The sequence below is a fragment of the Otolemur garnettii genome, unplaced genomic scaffold (assembly GCF_000181295.1).
Source record: "Otolemur garnettii isolate 467f Iridium unplaced genomic scaffold, OtoGar3 scaffold00103, whole genome shotgun sequence".
Taxonomy (NCBI): Eukaryota; Metazoa; Chordata; class Mammalia; order Primates; family Galagidae; genus Otolemur; species Otolemur garnettii.
Window position 1 is genome coordinate 4,974,701 of NW_003852498.1, and position 15,091 is coordinate 4,989,791.

General features: G+C 33.1%; 1 protein-coding gene across 1 annotated transcript in view; it reads right to left on the minus strand.

Moving 5' to 3' along the window:
• TBCK (TBC1 domain containing kinase) overlaps nt 1-15,091 on the minus strand; it is a 174,170-nt gene that overhangs the window by 107,618 nt on the left and 51,461 nt on the right. The window contains exons 12-18 of the mRNA XM_012809277.2: nt 8,046-8,095; nt 7,680-7,809; nt 6,626-6,724; nt 4,897-4,959; nt 4,254-4,380; nt 2,739-2,789; nt 1,364-1,447 (exon numbers count right to left, since the gene is read on the minus strand). Coding sequence (XP_012664731.1) covers nt 1,364-1,447; nt 2,739-2,789; nt 4,254-4,380; nt 4,897-4,959; nt 6,626-6,724; nt 7,680-7,809; nt 8,046-8,095 — 604 coding nt within the window. The remainder of the gene's footprint in view (nt 1-1,363; nt 1,448-2,738; nt 2,790-4,253; nt 4,381-4,896; nt 4,960-6,625; nt 6,725-7,679; nt 7,810-8,045; nt 8,096-15,091) is intronic.

The following is a 15,091-nucleotide window of genomic DNA, read 5'->3' on the forward strand; positions in this document are numbered from 1 at the left end:
CGAACCCGCCACCTTAGGTGTATGTGGCTGGCGCCTTAGCTGCTTGAGCCACAGGCGCCGAGCCAATTCATTCTATCTTTGTATAAGTCCACATTGTAGAAAATATACAGAAAATTGGGCATATCCATTTTAAACCAAAAGATCATTTTAGTACTTTTTCTCTGTAAGCCAGTCTAAATGACACTAAAATAGTAAATGTTCAATGCGCTGAGCTATTTATCTACATTCTTTTCCTTCTCAAAAAAACTTTTAGGTTTTTTTGTTTGTTTGTTTACATCTTCCTTTCTAATTATTTCCCATTATATTGATCTCTCATACTTTAATTTTATCTTCTTTCTAACCATCTAAAATTATTATTCCTTGAGACCATGCTTACTCAGAATTATTGATAAATCAGACGTAGCCTCTAGTTTTCCTACTTTGTCTTTTCAAACTGAGTGAAATATCAAACCATAATGATCTCAATAAAAATGAAACACAGAACCAGCTTTAAGCTGTTTAAAATTTGGTAGAATGGATAGGTAAAAACTCTAGATCACGTGATCAGTGTCATTAAAAGTCATAAATAGGAGACTGAGCAGCTTTGTAGTCAGTTTTAAAATAATACAAAAATACAAGAAAATTCCCTTATTTTAAAATATTTAGAATCTCTGATGAAAAGATAAGACATGAAATAGCGTGTAATGTCATGATAATAATGGTACTAGTGAAAAATAGCAAGAATAGTAACAATCACATTAGAAATAAATTATAGAATTTATTGAATGTTTCTGTTTTTCACGTATTTACAAATTTTACTATGTTTAAACTTTGTAGCAAGATTTTTATTGTAGATATCAGGAATATGATATCTAGAGAACTTAAATGATTTGTCCAAGATTATACAGTAAGTAGTGAAGTTTAATTTTGAAAGGTGTATCTGGTTCAATACAAAGTGCTTATTTTTAACTTTTGTTAGATTATTATTAAAAGGAGTTCAGAATATTGTAAGTTTGAATGTAGCTGAATGAATTCACAAAGGGGTTAAACTTGGACTTGGCAGGAGGAGGTATATTTTAGGGAGGTAGGACAAAAAGGGAGTTCCTTTTGAGTGTGCAAGCACTGGAGGGAATGAGATGAATGAGAAGTGTTTTTAATTACCTATTTACACAATTAAGTGATGGCTAAGTTTTTTACTAATTCACAGTAGGCACACTCCACGGTGAAGCATTTTTAATCTTAAACATCAAGAACACAAATAGTAGTAGGTTTTGGTGATGAACCCTCACCATATTTTATTGGGCCTAAATCACAAATGTAATTGAGTATTGGTTACTTTTGACATAATCACGTCGCCTATAAAAAAGACAAGGCATTTGCTTACCTTGTATCACATGTGAGTTGTCTTTTAAGAAGAAGTTATACAGGTACTTGGGAATAAAAGCAGACATGCATGCATATGCCAAGGCTAAGAAAGAATAAAGCAAAGGCAAAAAATGAGTTAATAGGGTAAATGACCAGCAGTATTTCACTCAGTTACACATTCTTTGAGTTTGTTATGAACAGTTATGGGAATAAGTGCTGGAAACACAAAGGGTTGGGGAAAGCTCCTGCACTTTAAAACAGAAAATATTTTGCACAACAAAAGATAATCATTCCAGTAACTTCATTTCGAACTTCTGTGGCAATCATTACCTGACAATGATAAAAACCTTTATCATTTAAGCTTTATGTTCTTATAAATTTCTAACTGTGATCAATTTAATGAGTGATATAAATCTTATGACCTTTGGCTACTGCTGATGCAAACAAGAATCTGCAAACTTTAAATGTAGGATTATTATAACCTATATTTGCAAACACAGACGCTTTACTATTTTTGGACTACTGTCAGTGATAATCAGCTCTGCCTAATAAACAGAACGAAACCTCTAGTCTAGGCTAATGAATGAGGATATCAGAGAACAGTGCATTTTTTAAACCATTCAAATAGGGAAACTGCAATTCTCTGGGAATACATTATCTAGACTCAATTACAGAAATCTATGCATATTCTGACATGAAATACAATTTGAAAGGATGGATTAGGCATCTGTACATTGAAGTGATATATGGTAACATGTTCTATATGTGATATTGGCAAATGGAATTTGAGTCAGTTGAATTTAACAAGTATTTATAGAAAAATATTCTATAAAAAGTTATTATAGCAGAAGGGCAGAAAAAAAAACCTGTCATTAAAATATCTGTTACAAAAAGGATTACAATATTAGTGTATAAGAAACTAGAGTACGAGACAGACAAAAAAAATAAATTTTCTACATTACAAAGTGTTATGTGGGCTCAGGAAAGAGAATAAGAGAAATCTTCATTAAGATCTGAAATTACAACAGGCTTTGGAGAGATTAAGATTAGGGGAAATGTAACCAATATTGATTTCCTTATAAATTCCTTAGATAGACTAAAACTAATGTCAGAAGAAATTTCTCTAGTTCATAAAAATAATCATCAAAGTAGGTAACTGCATTTAGAATAATCAGTAAAATTCCCACCAAATCCTTAATTACAACTTGGTCATAAATGAAACTTTCCGGTAATTAATTAATCCTTCACATCCTCTAAAATGAGTCTAACAGACTGCGTCACAGAAATCTACCAGGGAAAAGTTCATGAACTTTAAAACAAAAACAAAAACACTTCATGTTTGAATCACATATTTTAGAATAATATGCACAATAATTAAATTACAAAGGGCTTACCTTCATTATTGAAATTTAGATACAGAAATGGAGCACAAAGTGAGTCAAGACCTAATGTGGGCGGGGAAGGAAGTCAAATCAATACAACGCAGCAGAATTGTGCAATGGACATATATGCTATTTAGTTCACTGCATTACCTCCAAATGGATTAAAAATTTAAGTATCCCCATCAGAAATGCATTACTTCATGAATTACTGTGAGGAGTAAATGATAGTGTCTGGCACAGAGTAAGTTCCAAAACAAATCGGTTATTACTATCAACATTATTATGAGTTGAAGAAATACACTAATAGAAAAATATAAGAATGTTAGAAGACTTTCGAGACAGTCCCATCTTTGACCCCAACTGTGTATCTTGGCAATTATTTATATCTTTAAGTATGATTTCTCATCTAAGAGATATAGATTTGTTTTTATGTTCTTTGTCTTTGGGATGTGAAAAAAAATCCTGTAAAAATTGTGAAGTGAAATACAAATATGTAACGTATTGCTTTTATTGATAACAATGTTGTTTATATGTTTCCACGCTGAAAGAATGCATATAAATCTACCTATAGGATGGCGCCTATGGCTAAGTGAGTAGGGTGCCAGCCCCATATACGGAGGGTGGCAGGTTTGAACCTGACCTTGGCCAAACTGTAACAGAAAATAGCCGGGTGTTGAGGGGGCACCTATAGTCCCAGCTACTCGAGAGGCTGAGGCAAGAGAATCACCTAAGCCCAGAGCTGGAGGTTGCTGTGAGTTGTGATGCAACAGCACTCTACTGAGGGCAACAAAGTGCGACTCTGTCTCTAAAAATAATAATAATAATAAAAAATCTATCTATAATTGTTAGTAGACTATAAAATACCTCTAAAATGAACAGAGCTAGGAAAAACAATAGCTTTAAGTATGGCCAGTAAGAAACAGAGAATTAAAAGTAAAAACAGCTGTTTACAACAACACATCCAAAAACAGGAATGGGTGGAATGGGTTTCCCATTTCACTAGGATAATTCATCAATGACCACAAAAATAATAATGGCAAAATTAAAAATAAAAGATCTGGACCATTAAAAATACTGAGAAAAAAAGGACAATAAATAAAATGAATGAGTGGTTTAGAGTGATATCTTATTCTTTAATTTCCAATAACCATGGTAAGAATAAATTGGGAATCATTAACTGTAAAAACTTCAACTAGCCCATAATTATTTAACTATGTGCATAAGCATTAAAAAATGTATCCACAAAGATTATGATAGCACCAAATATTTTGTCTACTTTCCTAATCAATGTGATGGCCAAGTTATTTCATTTTAAATATCATGCATTTAAATGGTATCTACGAGCCATTTAGACAAACTTAAAAGAAACTTCTCAATAAATGTCTTGAAAAATGAATCAGAGCTTTAGTATTGACTTTTCCCAAACCCAAGGATGTTTTAATATTTTTGAAAATTTTTAAAATTGTCAGTCATGCATAAGCTCCTAATATTCTAAGAAGAGCCTAAAACTAAAACTTAAAAGCTTACCTTGCCAATACACAAGATCAGGATGAGATACTACCCAGGCTTTTAATACACGCCTAAATTTTGCATGACCTTCTGGTGACGATAACAGTTCATCATACTGATGGCAGCGAGGAATATCCACTTCAATCTGTTAAAGTAGCAAAACAATAAGGCGGATCTGTAACAGAGCAATCCCCAACAAACCCTCGACCTTTATACCCGGAATAAATAAGAAGAGAGACTATGATATGAATTTCAGAAGCGACTACCTTAATAACCCTGGTGTCTGAAGCTTTTTAATTTTTTATTGATCTTCAGGAAGCACCAGAGTTGTTGTATGTATACCTAAATAGGAGAAAAGGGACTATTTCTTTTGAAAAGGTATGTATTTCAAAAATGTCTTCCTTTACAACATAGTCTCAATAAAAGGGCAAATTTTTCTGAAGAAGAAATACAGTTATTAAAAAAAGGTCAGTTGACTGCACATTCTTGAAAGTATTGTTCTAACTCACAAAATTATAGGAGTTATGTTTATTCTGACACTATCTGTCCATGATAGTAGGTAGGCATTCATTATGAAAAAAAGAAAATTTCCTCCTGCCTCCCTCAATTTTATAGATTTGGCATAATTATCTTGGGTTGCTTTAAAAACTCTAAATCATACCTGTCTATCTGTAGGAATTGGAGTGTCTTTATCAATTGCTTCATACTTGGCATGAATGGCGCCCTGCAAATAACAAGAAGACACATTAGTCTCCATATCTTTAATACAAATGGCAATATAGATAGAAAAATCTGTTTTTATAAATATCTATCTTTGAAAACCTAGCCAACCACATGTAGACACATTCAAACCAGAGGTATATTTTAAATTAAGAGAAACTCTCTACATCCTTAACTACTTGTCATGAAAGTCTGTGGTAAGTGACAATTTGCTGTTTTGCTGAGGTAGATCTTTGAATTATACATAGGAGGTAAATGTCTTAGAGGAGTCACTTAGCTATCGAGTATACTCAGCCAAACTCTGAGCCTGTACAAAGCAGTACAACTATACAACTATACAACTTTGTTAACATTGTTATTTCATAAATAGTAACTGTCATGAACAGGTAAGTTTCTTAAAGGGAGGTGGTTCTACAAGAAATTTTCCTATTCAAGTTGGTTATGAAAGCAGAAATAAAATAAAACTGTTCAAAGGAGTGGCAGATCAGCACTAGGAAACAGAAGCGCAGGATAAATTAAGGAATAGAGACCATATAATTACAGAATCATTAGGGACTAAAGGATCATTAATATTTTTGTTACACTGTTACATCAGGAATAACTGAATAAACTACTTCAAGTTTTGGTCATGGTCTATAGGACCTAGCATGATAAAATACTTATTATTCTGGCTTACCATTGTGGTAGAGAAAGAGCCAGAAATTTGAGTTCATGTTCTGACATCATTTACTATAGCAGCTTCCTTGGGACACTCATTTAATGAGGGTTGGACAATAGATACCTGAAGTCCTCTTGGTCTTTAGCATCACATGGTTCTACAAGTCTATGATTAACGTATGGAATGGAACAACAGGCATTCTTGCAAAGTAACCAACCAAACTCAAAGTATCGATAGACTCTCATCCAGGGAATCAGGAGTGAAGAAAGGAATTCCTTCCAAAGAAGGGTTGAAACAAGATTAAAAGTGGTCGAGGACAATTTTTTTTTTATAAAAAGGATAAATATCTCTAAGAGAATACAGGAAGAGAGGATAACAAAGAAATGGACAGTATATGAAGTAATCTGGCACAGGTTGGTCCATTACCATCATTGCTGTCACCAGAACTTTCTGTTAGTACTGAAAGCTACCCTAATAATTTTGTGACATCTCTCCTTTCCTCTCTGCCACAGATAAAGTGTTGTAGAAGACAAAGTAACTAATTCTCTTGGCAGCCTAGTCCAGGTGGAATAGGTGTGCCAAAAGCTACTAAATTATGTTAGTGATTTTGACAAAACACAAATTGGATTGAAAGATTTTTCCAAACTTAGGCAGAACCATTTATAAATAGGTAATTGTATTTCATGATAAGCGTACTTTATCTTTTTTTTATTATCCACTTGTAACTGATATATATATTTGAAATGTACTGATTTTAAACTTCATAATCAAGATATTTTCTGTAAGCACCATTAAATATTAGGCAGCATAAATCTAACAAACTTTCAATTGTTAATTTTTATTCTATTCTGCTCTTTTCCTATATTCCTTTCATTTAAATGGCCAAGTATTCTAATATTTCTCATATTTTACTATATAATTTTCTAATAATTTAAAAAATAACATCTTCAGAAAGCACTACCTTTTTCATCCTTTCTCAGCATTGTTAATCGGCTTCTCTCTTCTTTCTTACCTCAACTCCCAGAAGAGCAGCCCAGGTCAGACCTCTCATAAGAGGAGGAATGTCAACTCTTGCTTCCTTCCAGATTTGATTTTTTTTATATGGATAAGCCTACGATATGAGAAAAAGAAATAAAAAATGTCTTAAATTACCAAGTGCCATCTTTTAGTCTAGACAGTTCTGAATATACCAGTGATAAAGATGAAATGACCTACAATAAATTTCAAAGTATCTGCAATTATTTTGGTCTTATTAAATACATATAAATAAGCAGTAGAATGGATCTCTAACAGCCTGAAAAACTTGTATATTATAATTGAAAAGAGGAGCTGCTTCTACCTGCTTTTTAATCCCTTCCATTTTGTGTTCCGGAAGGATTTTGAATGAATCATATGAAGGATGATACCGGCCTCATGTTGGTTAAATAATCATAAGCTATTGTTATGGCTATTTCCATATCTTACACATAAATTTGTCCTTTAAAAAAATTGTATTTTAGAAGTAATTTTTAGAAGAGAATTAATAGGACAAAGTACTGATATTATTAAGATTCTTGATATACCTATTCACATTGCTTTACAAAGTATTTCTGTAGATTCACTTATTCTGAAAGAATGACAGTTTCAGTTTCAATGTACTTTTGCTCATTTTACTAATTAGTATACCAAAACCCCCCTATTTTAATCTGCATTTTTCATTCTTAGCGAGGATGAACAATTTGAACACATTTACTAACTATATTTATATTAGGTACTTCATCTGTTCCTCTGTTTCAATTTTGGTTCTTTTTCTTATTGATTTTTAGGTTTTCTTTAAAAAGTAAGGCTATTAATCTTTTGTCTTAACATTATTTTCATATATTCCCGAGCCTTACTCTTATTTTTTCATTTTACTATGACCATGTACAATTTTTATAATTGGAGAAAGTAAATTGGAAAAGACAGGTGGTAAGAATTAGCCTTCTCATAACCTCACAAGTCCCTAAGGATTACCAATGAAACTAAATACATACATAATAGAATCATACATGGGCTACTGTTAACACTTTCCACTTTAGAATTCCTACCTTTAGCAGCCTGTCAAAGAGAATAATTCTGTTTAGTTGGTACTCTGTGTCCCTCTCTCTGATGATCAAAGGGAGAGTAGCAGCTGCAGACAACTCGTTATTGCTGTTTGAATGAGGTAAATTAGACTGGCTGTAAAAGAATAAAAGAAAAAAAGAATGACCCAAAGTATAAAATTTTAATAAAGGAATACACTGTATTTTTACGTTTCATTTGTGAAATGCTTTTTGTAGAAAATGTACAAATTTTTTACAAGTCTAATATAAAAGAAAAATACATATAATGCTTTTCATAGAAAATGTACAAACTTTTTATAAGTCTAATACTAACAGAAAAGAAAACTAAATATAAGATGGAACTATACATACTCATCTTCAAGTAATGGGTAAAATGCTTCTCCACCAACATCTTTTAATCTCTGTAGATTTAAGGACAAAATATTTATGTATAAACATCTTGGGCAGCAACACTGATCTGTATTTAAGAGGAAAGGTAAATATTATGCCTTTATAAAGAACCAGAAAAGTATAAAACACTCTGAAAATCAGTTCTTGTCATAAACATGCAAACATGCCATACTTCTAGGGATTAAGGTGTAGCCGTAAAGAGCAGCTCTTTATTTGGTTATTTGTGCCTCTAGGTTTAACTTATAAATGTGAGCACTTATACTATTCCAAACACAACTCAGAAATACACTAACATTAGTATAAAACTTAATAAGCAGATAAAACAATTTTAAGTTACATGAAAAAAAATTAAAAAGAGGTACCCTCTTTATATATTTAGTAATTAAAACCCCAAATCAGATTTATATTTGCTTCGGTGTTATACAAACTAGGTCAAAAGAAAAGATGCTCGGAAAAGAATTCAAAAGAATGTCTCACTTCATACTTTGAACACGTATGATTCAAATAGCTAATACATCCACTGACAGGATTCAATTCATTTCCCCCACAACCTCATTATAATAAATGCAGCTCCCCAGAATATTGCCATGATTACAGATAGTCTGTAACATAAGCAAGTAGTAGTAAAACAAAAATCTCAGCCACATCCTCAGCAGGGTGATTAACGTAATGCCACCTTGCCTGCTGCTCTGCTCTTCAGCTTCCAACTAGAAGGCAGAGTATCTGCTCCTATGGGGACTGACTGACACAGAAGTTCCAGCTCTGTGTGTAGCCAGCATTGATCTTCTCTTGCTTAGTCACTGTGCATCCAAGTGAGTTATTCCCAGAATTTTAAATGCCAACAGAAAATCTTTTACCCAAAACTGAGAATTTGATAAAACACTGGATTTATGCCTCGTACCTCACTAATTGATGAGCTGCAAACTTATCTTATTAGAGTAAACCTTTAGGTATTTCTTATATAGATTGAAATTTTAAGAAAAGAAAATTATCTCAACTTTTACTTTATTATTAGTAATCATTTTGAATTTGGCTTTTAGTATCCTGGATGCCATAAACATTAAATAATAAGTATCCTTTCTGCTTGTCTTTTCTATTTAAAAATCTACCATTGAGGACAAAAAAGGCATGGAAATGCTTATATAGAAAGATTTAAGGTAAAACTTATTATTTGCTTTCCACATTATTTTATGAAATAGCCAATTAACATTTCTTAATAATTACAGAGGAAAAGTATTTTAAATTTCAAAAGTAGAACTATTAAAGATTTGAGACAGAATGAGAGACTTAGATTCATTTAACTTTGATTTATCTAAATTGAAGAAAAAAATTAATAGCGAAACAAAACAAAATCAGTTGAAACCATATATTCTGGATACAATTTACCATTTGTTACCTGGTATTGTTACCGTTTTTTTACTTTACAGGTCTAGCTTTTCAAAGAGTTTATAAATTCAGAGTATTGAGTAGTAATAATTCTGTATTTTAAGCCATTGTTGCTTATGGCAGACAAGAGATTCTAAGACTCTCCTAGTACATAACATATAAAATATTAAATGGTTGGATAAGGCTAAAAAAGTAAGGAAAATGCAATGATAACAAACACAAAGTGGTACCCAGGGAGAAAGGAGGCAAGCTAGCACTGAAGTACAGGGCTAACTGGTCTGGAGATTGGGAACATAAAGGGTAAAAGGCTGGGGCACCCGCTTACCCGGCAGCCAGACTGGCCTTGCCAGGGTCTCAGTAAGAACTGTGGACTGGAAAAGACAGCTAGCTTAGAGGCAAAACAAGGAAAAATACCTAATTTAGCCTTGGCTGTGAATGATTGAAATAAAAAGGCGAGGACTTCCAGTTTCTTGTCCAATATGAAAACAGCTAAGGAATCACCACTTTTGCTCTAACAAGAAAAAAGTTGAACCAACCAAATTTAAGAACTCTTCTCACACATAACAAAATCAGGGAAGAGTGATGTCCTGAAAACTAGAGGGATATGCAAATATAGAGGATCGCATCTTACCAGGAATAGAAGCTAGTGCTAGAACCTGCTAAGAATGATTTAAGTAGAACTGTTTAATGCCTCAGCATAGACTAATCTGGGAGATAAAACTTCTAGAGGCCCAGCCTTAGGGAGGTATCTATGCTCCTTGAGATTTACCTCTACTGGTCCCACCAGGTTCTCTGGGTGAAGAGCTGAGAACAATTCCCTCATGCTTCCTACAGGAGGGAGAGAGTAACCAATTGGAAATACCAAGGAGCACTCTGTTTCCCATGAGAAAGGGCTGTCCTTAAGGAAGCTCTTCTACCAGATCCTATCTATCTTAGGTTTTACTAGTCTGAACAACTTGAGGGAAGGAAAATCCTTAACGCCAACCCCCCTTAGTCTTTAATGTGGGGGAGTAGAAATACCCAAATCCAGCCCTCCTAGCCTTATCTCACCTAAAGTGGTATGAAGAGTGAGTTGATAAACACTTGTGAAGGTCATAGCTCAGGAATACAGGCTCACTAAAAATCTGAGACCTGCAGGGTGTGTTGGCTCACACCTACAATCTCAGCATTTTGGGAGTCCAAGAGTTCAAGACAAGAAATCAACACATTGTACCCCACAAATGCATAAATGTATTCATGATCTATGTGTATATGACTTAGTAAAAGGAAAAAAAAAAGACTGAGCAACACAGTGACACCCCATCTCTGCAAAATACTGTGTATGTATATAAGTGTATGTATACATATATGTCAAAAGTGGTGATGCATGCCAGTAGTCATAGCTACCCAGAAGGCTAATGTGGGAAGATTGCTGGAATATGAACCCATGAGGTCAAGGTTACAATGAGCTATGCTTAGGCCACTGTACTCTAGTCTGGGTGAAAGCTTGTCTCAAAACAAAATAAAACTAAACTAAACTGAAAGCTAATCACAGCGTTATAAAACACTCATCCTACATCAAACATTTAAGGAAGAAATTGTAACAATCTCTTGTAGAAAACAGCAGAGGGAGTATTTCCTACCTCAGTCTTTGAAGACAGAATAACATTCAAGGAAAGGAAAACTGCAGACCGATATCTTTTAGGAGCATAGATACAAAAGTGCTCAATGAAATATTAGCATTTGAACTCAAATAATGAATAAAAAGAATTATATGCTATAATCCCAAGTTAATATTATTTCAGATATAAAAGGCTCGTTCAAAACTTGAAAATCACAAGTTTTCCATCACAAAATGGAAGGATAGATATCCATCACATCCACAGATTAAAGAAAAAAAAAACCTATGATCATATCAACAGATGTAGGAAAACATTTGACAAAATTTAATACCCGCACTTGATAAAAACTCTCAGCAAACTAAGAATAGAGGGAAATGTCCTCACCCTCTATGGAACATGTAAAATATATGCAGCTAATAACACCTAATGTCATACTTAGTGGTGAAACACTGCATTATTTCTGCTCGGGTCAAGAACAAAACAAGGATGTCCCTTCTCACAATTTCTATTCAACTTTATACTGAAGTCCTAGCTGATACAGTAAGACAAGAAAAGGAAATAAAAGGTGAAAAACTGGGAGAAGGTAACACAACTGTCTTAGTTCACAGTTATTTAAATAAAAATCCCAAAGAATCTATTAAAAAAACAAAAGACAACAAAACTCAAAACCAAAACCTAGAAACATTTGCTAGAACTAATCAGTGATTATAACGAGGCTATAGAATACATAGTTAATATACAAAAATCATTAGCTTTTAAAAATATGAACAATGAAAAATTGGAATCTGAAATTAAAAACATACTATCATTTATATCAGCACACCAAAAAGGAGAGAGGTACTAAGGTATATATCTAACAAGGTGTATTCAAGATCTGTAGGAAAAAAACTACAAGGTTGATATAAAAAAAAATCAAAGAAAATATAAATAAATGGACAGACATTGCATGTTCACAGGCAGGAAGTCTAAATATTACTAGGATGCCAGTTCTTCACTTTAATCTACAGATGAAGTCCTAGTCAAAATTTTAACAAGTTACTTTGTGGACATTGACAAAATGATTTTGTGGAGCAACAGAAACTCTTACTTACTACTATGAGGATGCAAAATGGTACAGCTAATTTGGCAATTTCAGTCTTAGCATATAATCTAGCAATTGCTCTCCCAGATAAAATGAAAATTTATATCCACCCCAAAACTTGCACACATATTTTACAGAAGCTTTATTCATAACTGCCCCAAACTGGAATCAGTCAATATTTCCTTCATAGATAAAGAAACTATAGTACATCATACAAGGGAATGTCATTCAAGAATAAAAAGAGATGAGCTTCAAGTCATGAACAGACATGAAGACATCTTAAATGCATACTGCTAAGTGAAATAAGCCAACCCAAACTAGCTAAATAACGTATGATTCCAATCACATGACAATCTAGAAAAGGCAAAACTAAGCAATAAAAAGACTGGTGCTCAGAAAGTGTTCTGGGGTACAGCAGAGTGTAAAAGAAGAAAAGGATACATAGGTGGGGCACAAAGGATTTTATTTCTTTATTTTATTATTTTTTAATTTTTATTTTTTTGCAGTTTTTGGCCGGGTCTGGGTTTGAACCCACCACCTCCAGCATATGGGGTCAGTGCCCTACTCTGTGGAGCCACAGGCACCGCCCTACAAGGGATTTTTAAAGCAGTGAAACTATTCTGCATGACACTGTAACGGTGAATATCTGACATTATACTTTTGTCAAACTCATAGAACCATACCACAGAAAAAGTGAACCCTAATGTAAACTATGTACTTTAGTTAGTAATAGTCTATCAGCAAAAACAACTTTACCTAAACAATGTACCCTCATATTAATCTATAATTTAAAAAATGGAAAAAAAGCAATAGCCTGTCAGTATTGATTTGACATCTGTAACAAATGTAGTACATTAATACAAGATGCTAATAATAGGGGAAATTGTGTGTATGTGTGAGGAGAATGTATGTATATTCTCCTGTAAACCTAGAACAAATTATATTTGTTCTAAAACATAATGTCTAAAAATTCTAAAAATTCTATATACACATATACATAATATAAACACGCCTATAATATATACACACGCATGCATACACTTATATACAAGGGGGCATCAAAAATATGTGCACATTTTAAGACAGGAAGAAAACTGAATTAAAATTATACAATGGAATATATCCTGATAACAGAAGATGAATATAAGTCATGTTGAGCACTACTTGTAATCATCGAAGTCAAACATGACTTGAGTTTTATAAATTTAATATAGTTTTTTTTCTTCTCTTAGAATGTGTACACAAGTTTTTGGCACCCTCTATGTATGGAAAAGAAAACATTCCTTGGAACGTGTGTCCTCTGGCTGGCCCTAACACGGGCTCTGGAGCATGAATTTCCATTTTCACTATTGTCTTCAAAAGTAGTGGAGCCAAGAACCTGTCAGAAAACATGCTAGAACCAGGTCTAAAAGATTCCCCCAGAGCTCTAAACATATAAAATTAAAGAAAAAAGCAAAAATCACAAAACATAGGCAGTAACAAGTCACCATGAGTGAAAAACAGGGAAACAAACCAGAAAAAGGCTGGTGAAGACTTTATATACCAGAACTGTTGAATGTCAAATACAAAGGAAGCATGTTTAACACATTTAAGAAAATATAAAACAGAACTGAGAAAAATCAATCAATTATTTGCATAAAAAACAGTAACTATAAAAAACAAATACAACTTCCATTAAAAATTAATTATTGATGCTAAAAACTAAATGGAAAGTTTAAGTGGCCAAAGGATATAGCTGGAGAGTTTAGTGAACAAGAGGACAGATACAAAGAAACTACTTTCTAAACAGAACCCAGAAATAGATAACCCACAAAGGAACTTAGAGGAGAGAATGAGAATTTCCAACAGACATAAAATTGAAATTTCTGAACAAAGGTTTTTGATAAACACACATATACGGATGGAAAAAGACATAAAAAACAAAGCACACTTTGATTCATTTCTGTGAAAGTATAGAACATAAAAGAAAAGGAGACAAAATAAAAAGGTACATTACAAAAAATCATTAGTATTAAAGCTGACTTCTCAATAGTAACAACAGAAGCCATACATTGTTAAATTAATAAACCAATCTTTCAGCACTGCATAAATAAAAGGTTTCCGAATAAGTAAAAGGTTTCCAATTAAGTAACAACTGAGCCAGTTTACTATGGATAATAATAAATAAAAGTTTCTTGATATACCCTATCAAAAAAAAAAAGAAACATTCACAAACTCGTAAGGCCTGAGATATAAGAGAACGTTATTAATGCCTTCATTGAGCTATCATTTAGAGAGAACATCACAGTACATTAGATGAAGAAAAGTACAACGGAGGGAACAAAACAGAAGAAAACAAGGTAAAGAGGATAAAAAGCACAAATTCCACGCCCATTTATAATAAAAATTCATAGCATGGGGGGGTTGCCTGTGGCTCAGTGAGTGGGGTGTCAGCCCCATATACCAAGGGTGGTGAGTTCAGACCCAGCCCTGGCCAAACTGCAACAACAACAACAACAACAAAATGTTAAAAAAAAAATTCATAGCAAATTAGCAATAAGAGACTGCCAAAGCCCAACACAACAAATACACTCAATGATGAAATATATAAAGTGATTCCTTTAAAATCATTTCTACTTCTAATCAATACTGTAACAAAGGCTCAGCAAAAATGACAAGAAAAGTAGTGAATAGAACTGGAAATGATGACAAAACACTAACCTAATTCATAAGAAAATCCCCAGAGAACCTGCTGATACATGATTTAAATAAAGACTAGGTTCAGCAATGTTGCTAGGTACGAGATCTACACACAAATATAAGTTGTGTTCCTAATTATGCGCAAAAAATAGTTGAAATAGCATTCTAAAAATATTATTGTTGGATTTTTAAAAATGCATCTAATAGTATACTTAAGATCTGTGCATTTCCTTATAATCAAGTTTTGCCTAAAAAGAACC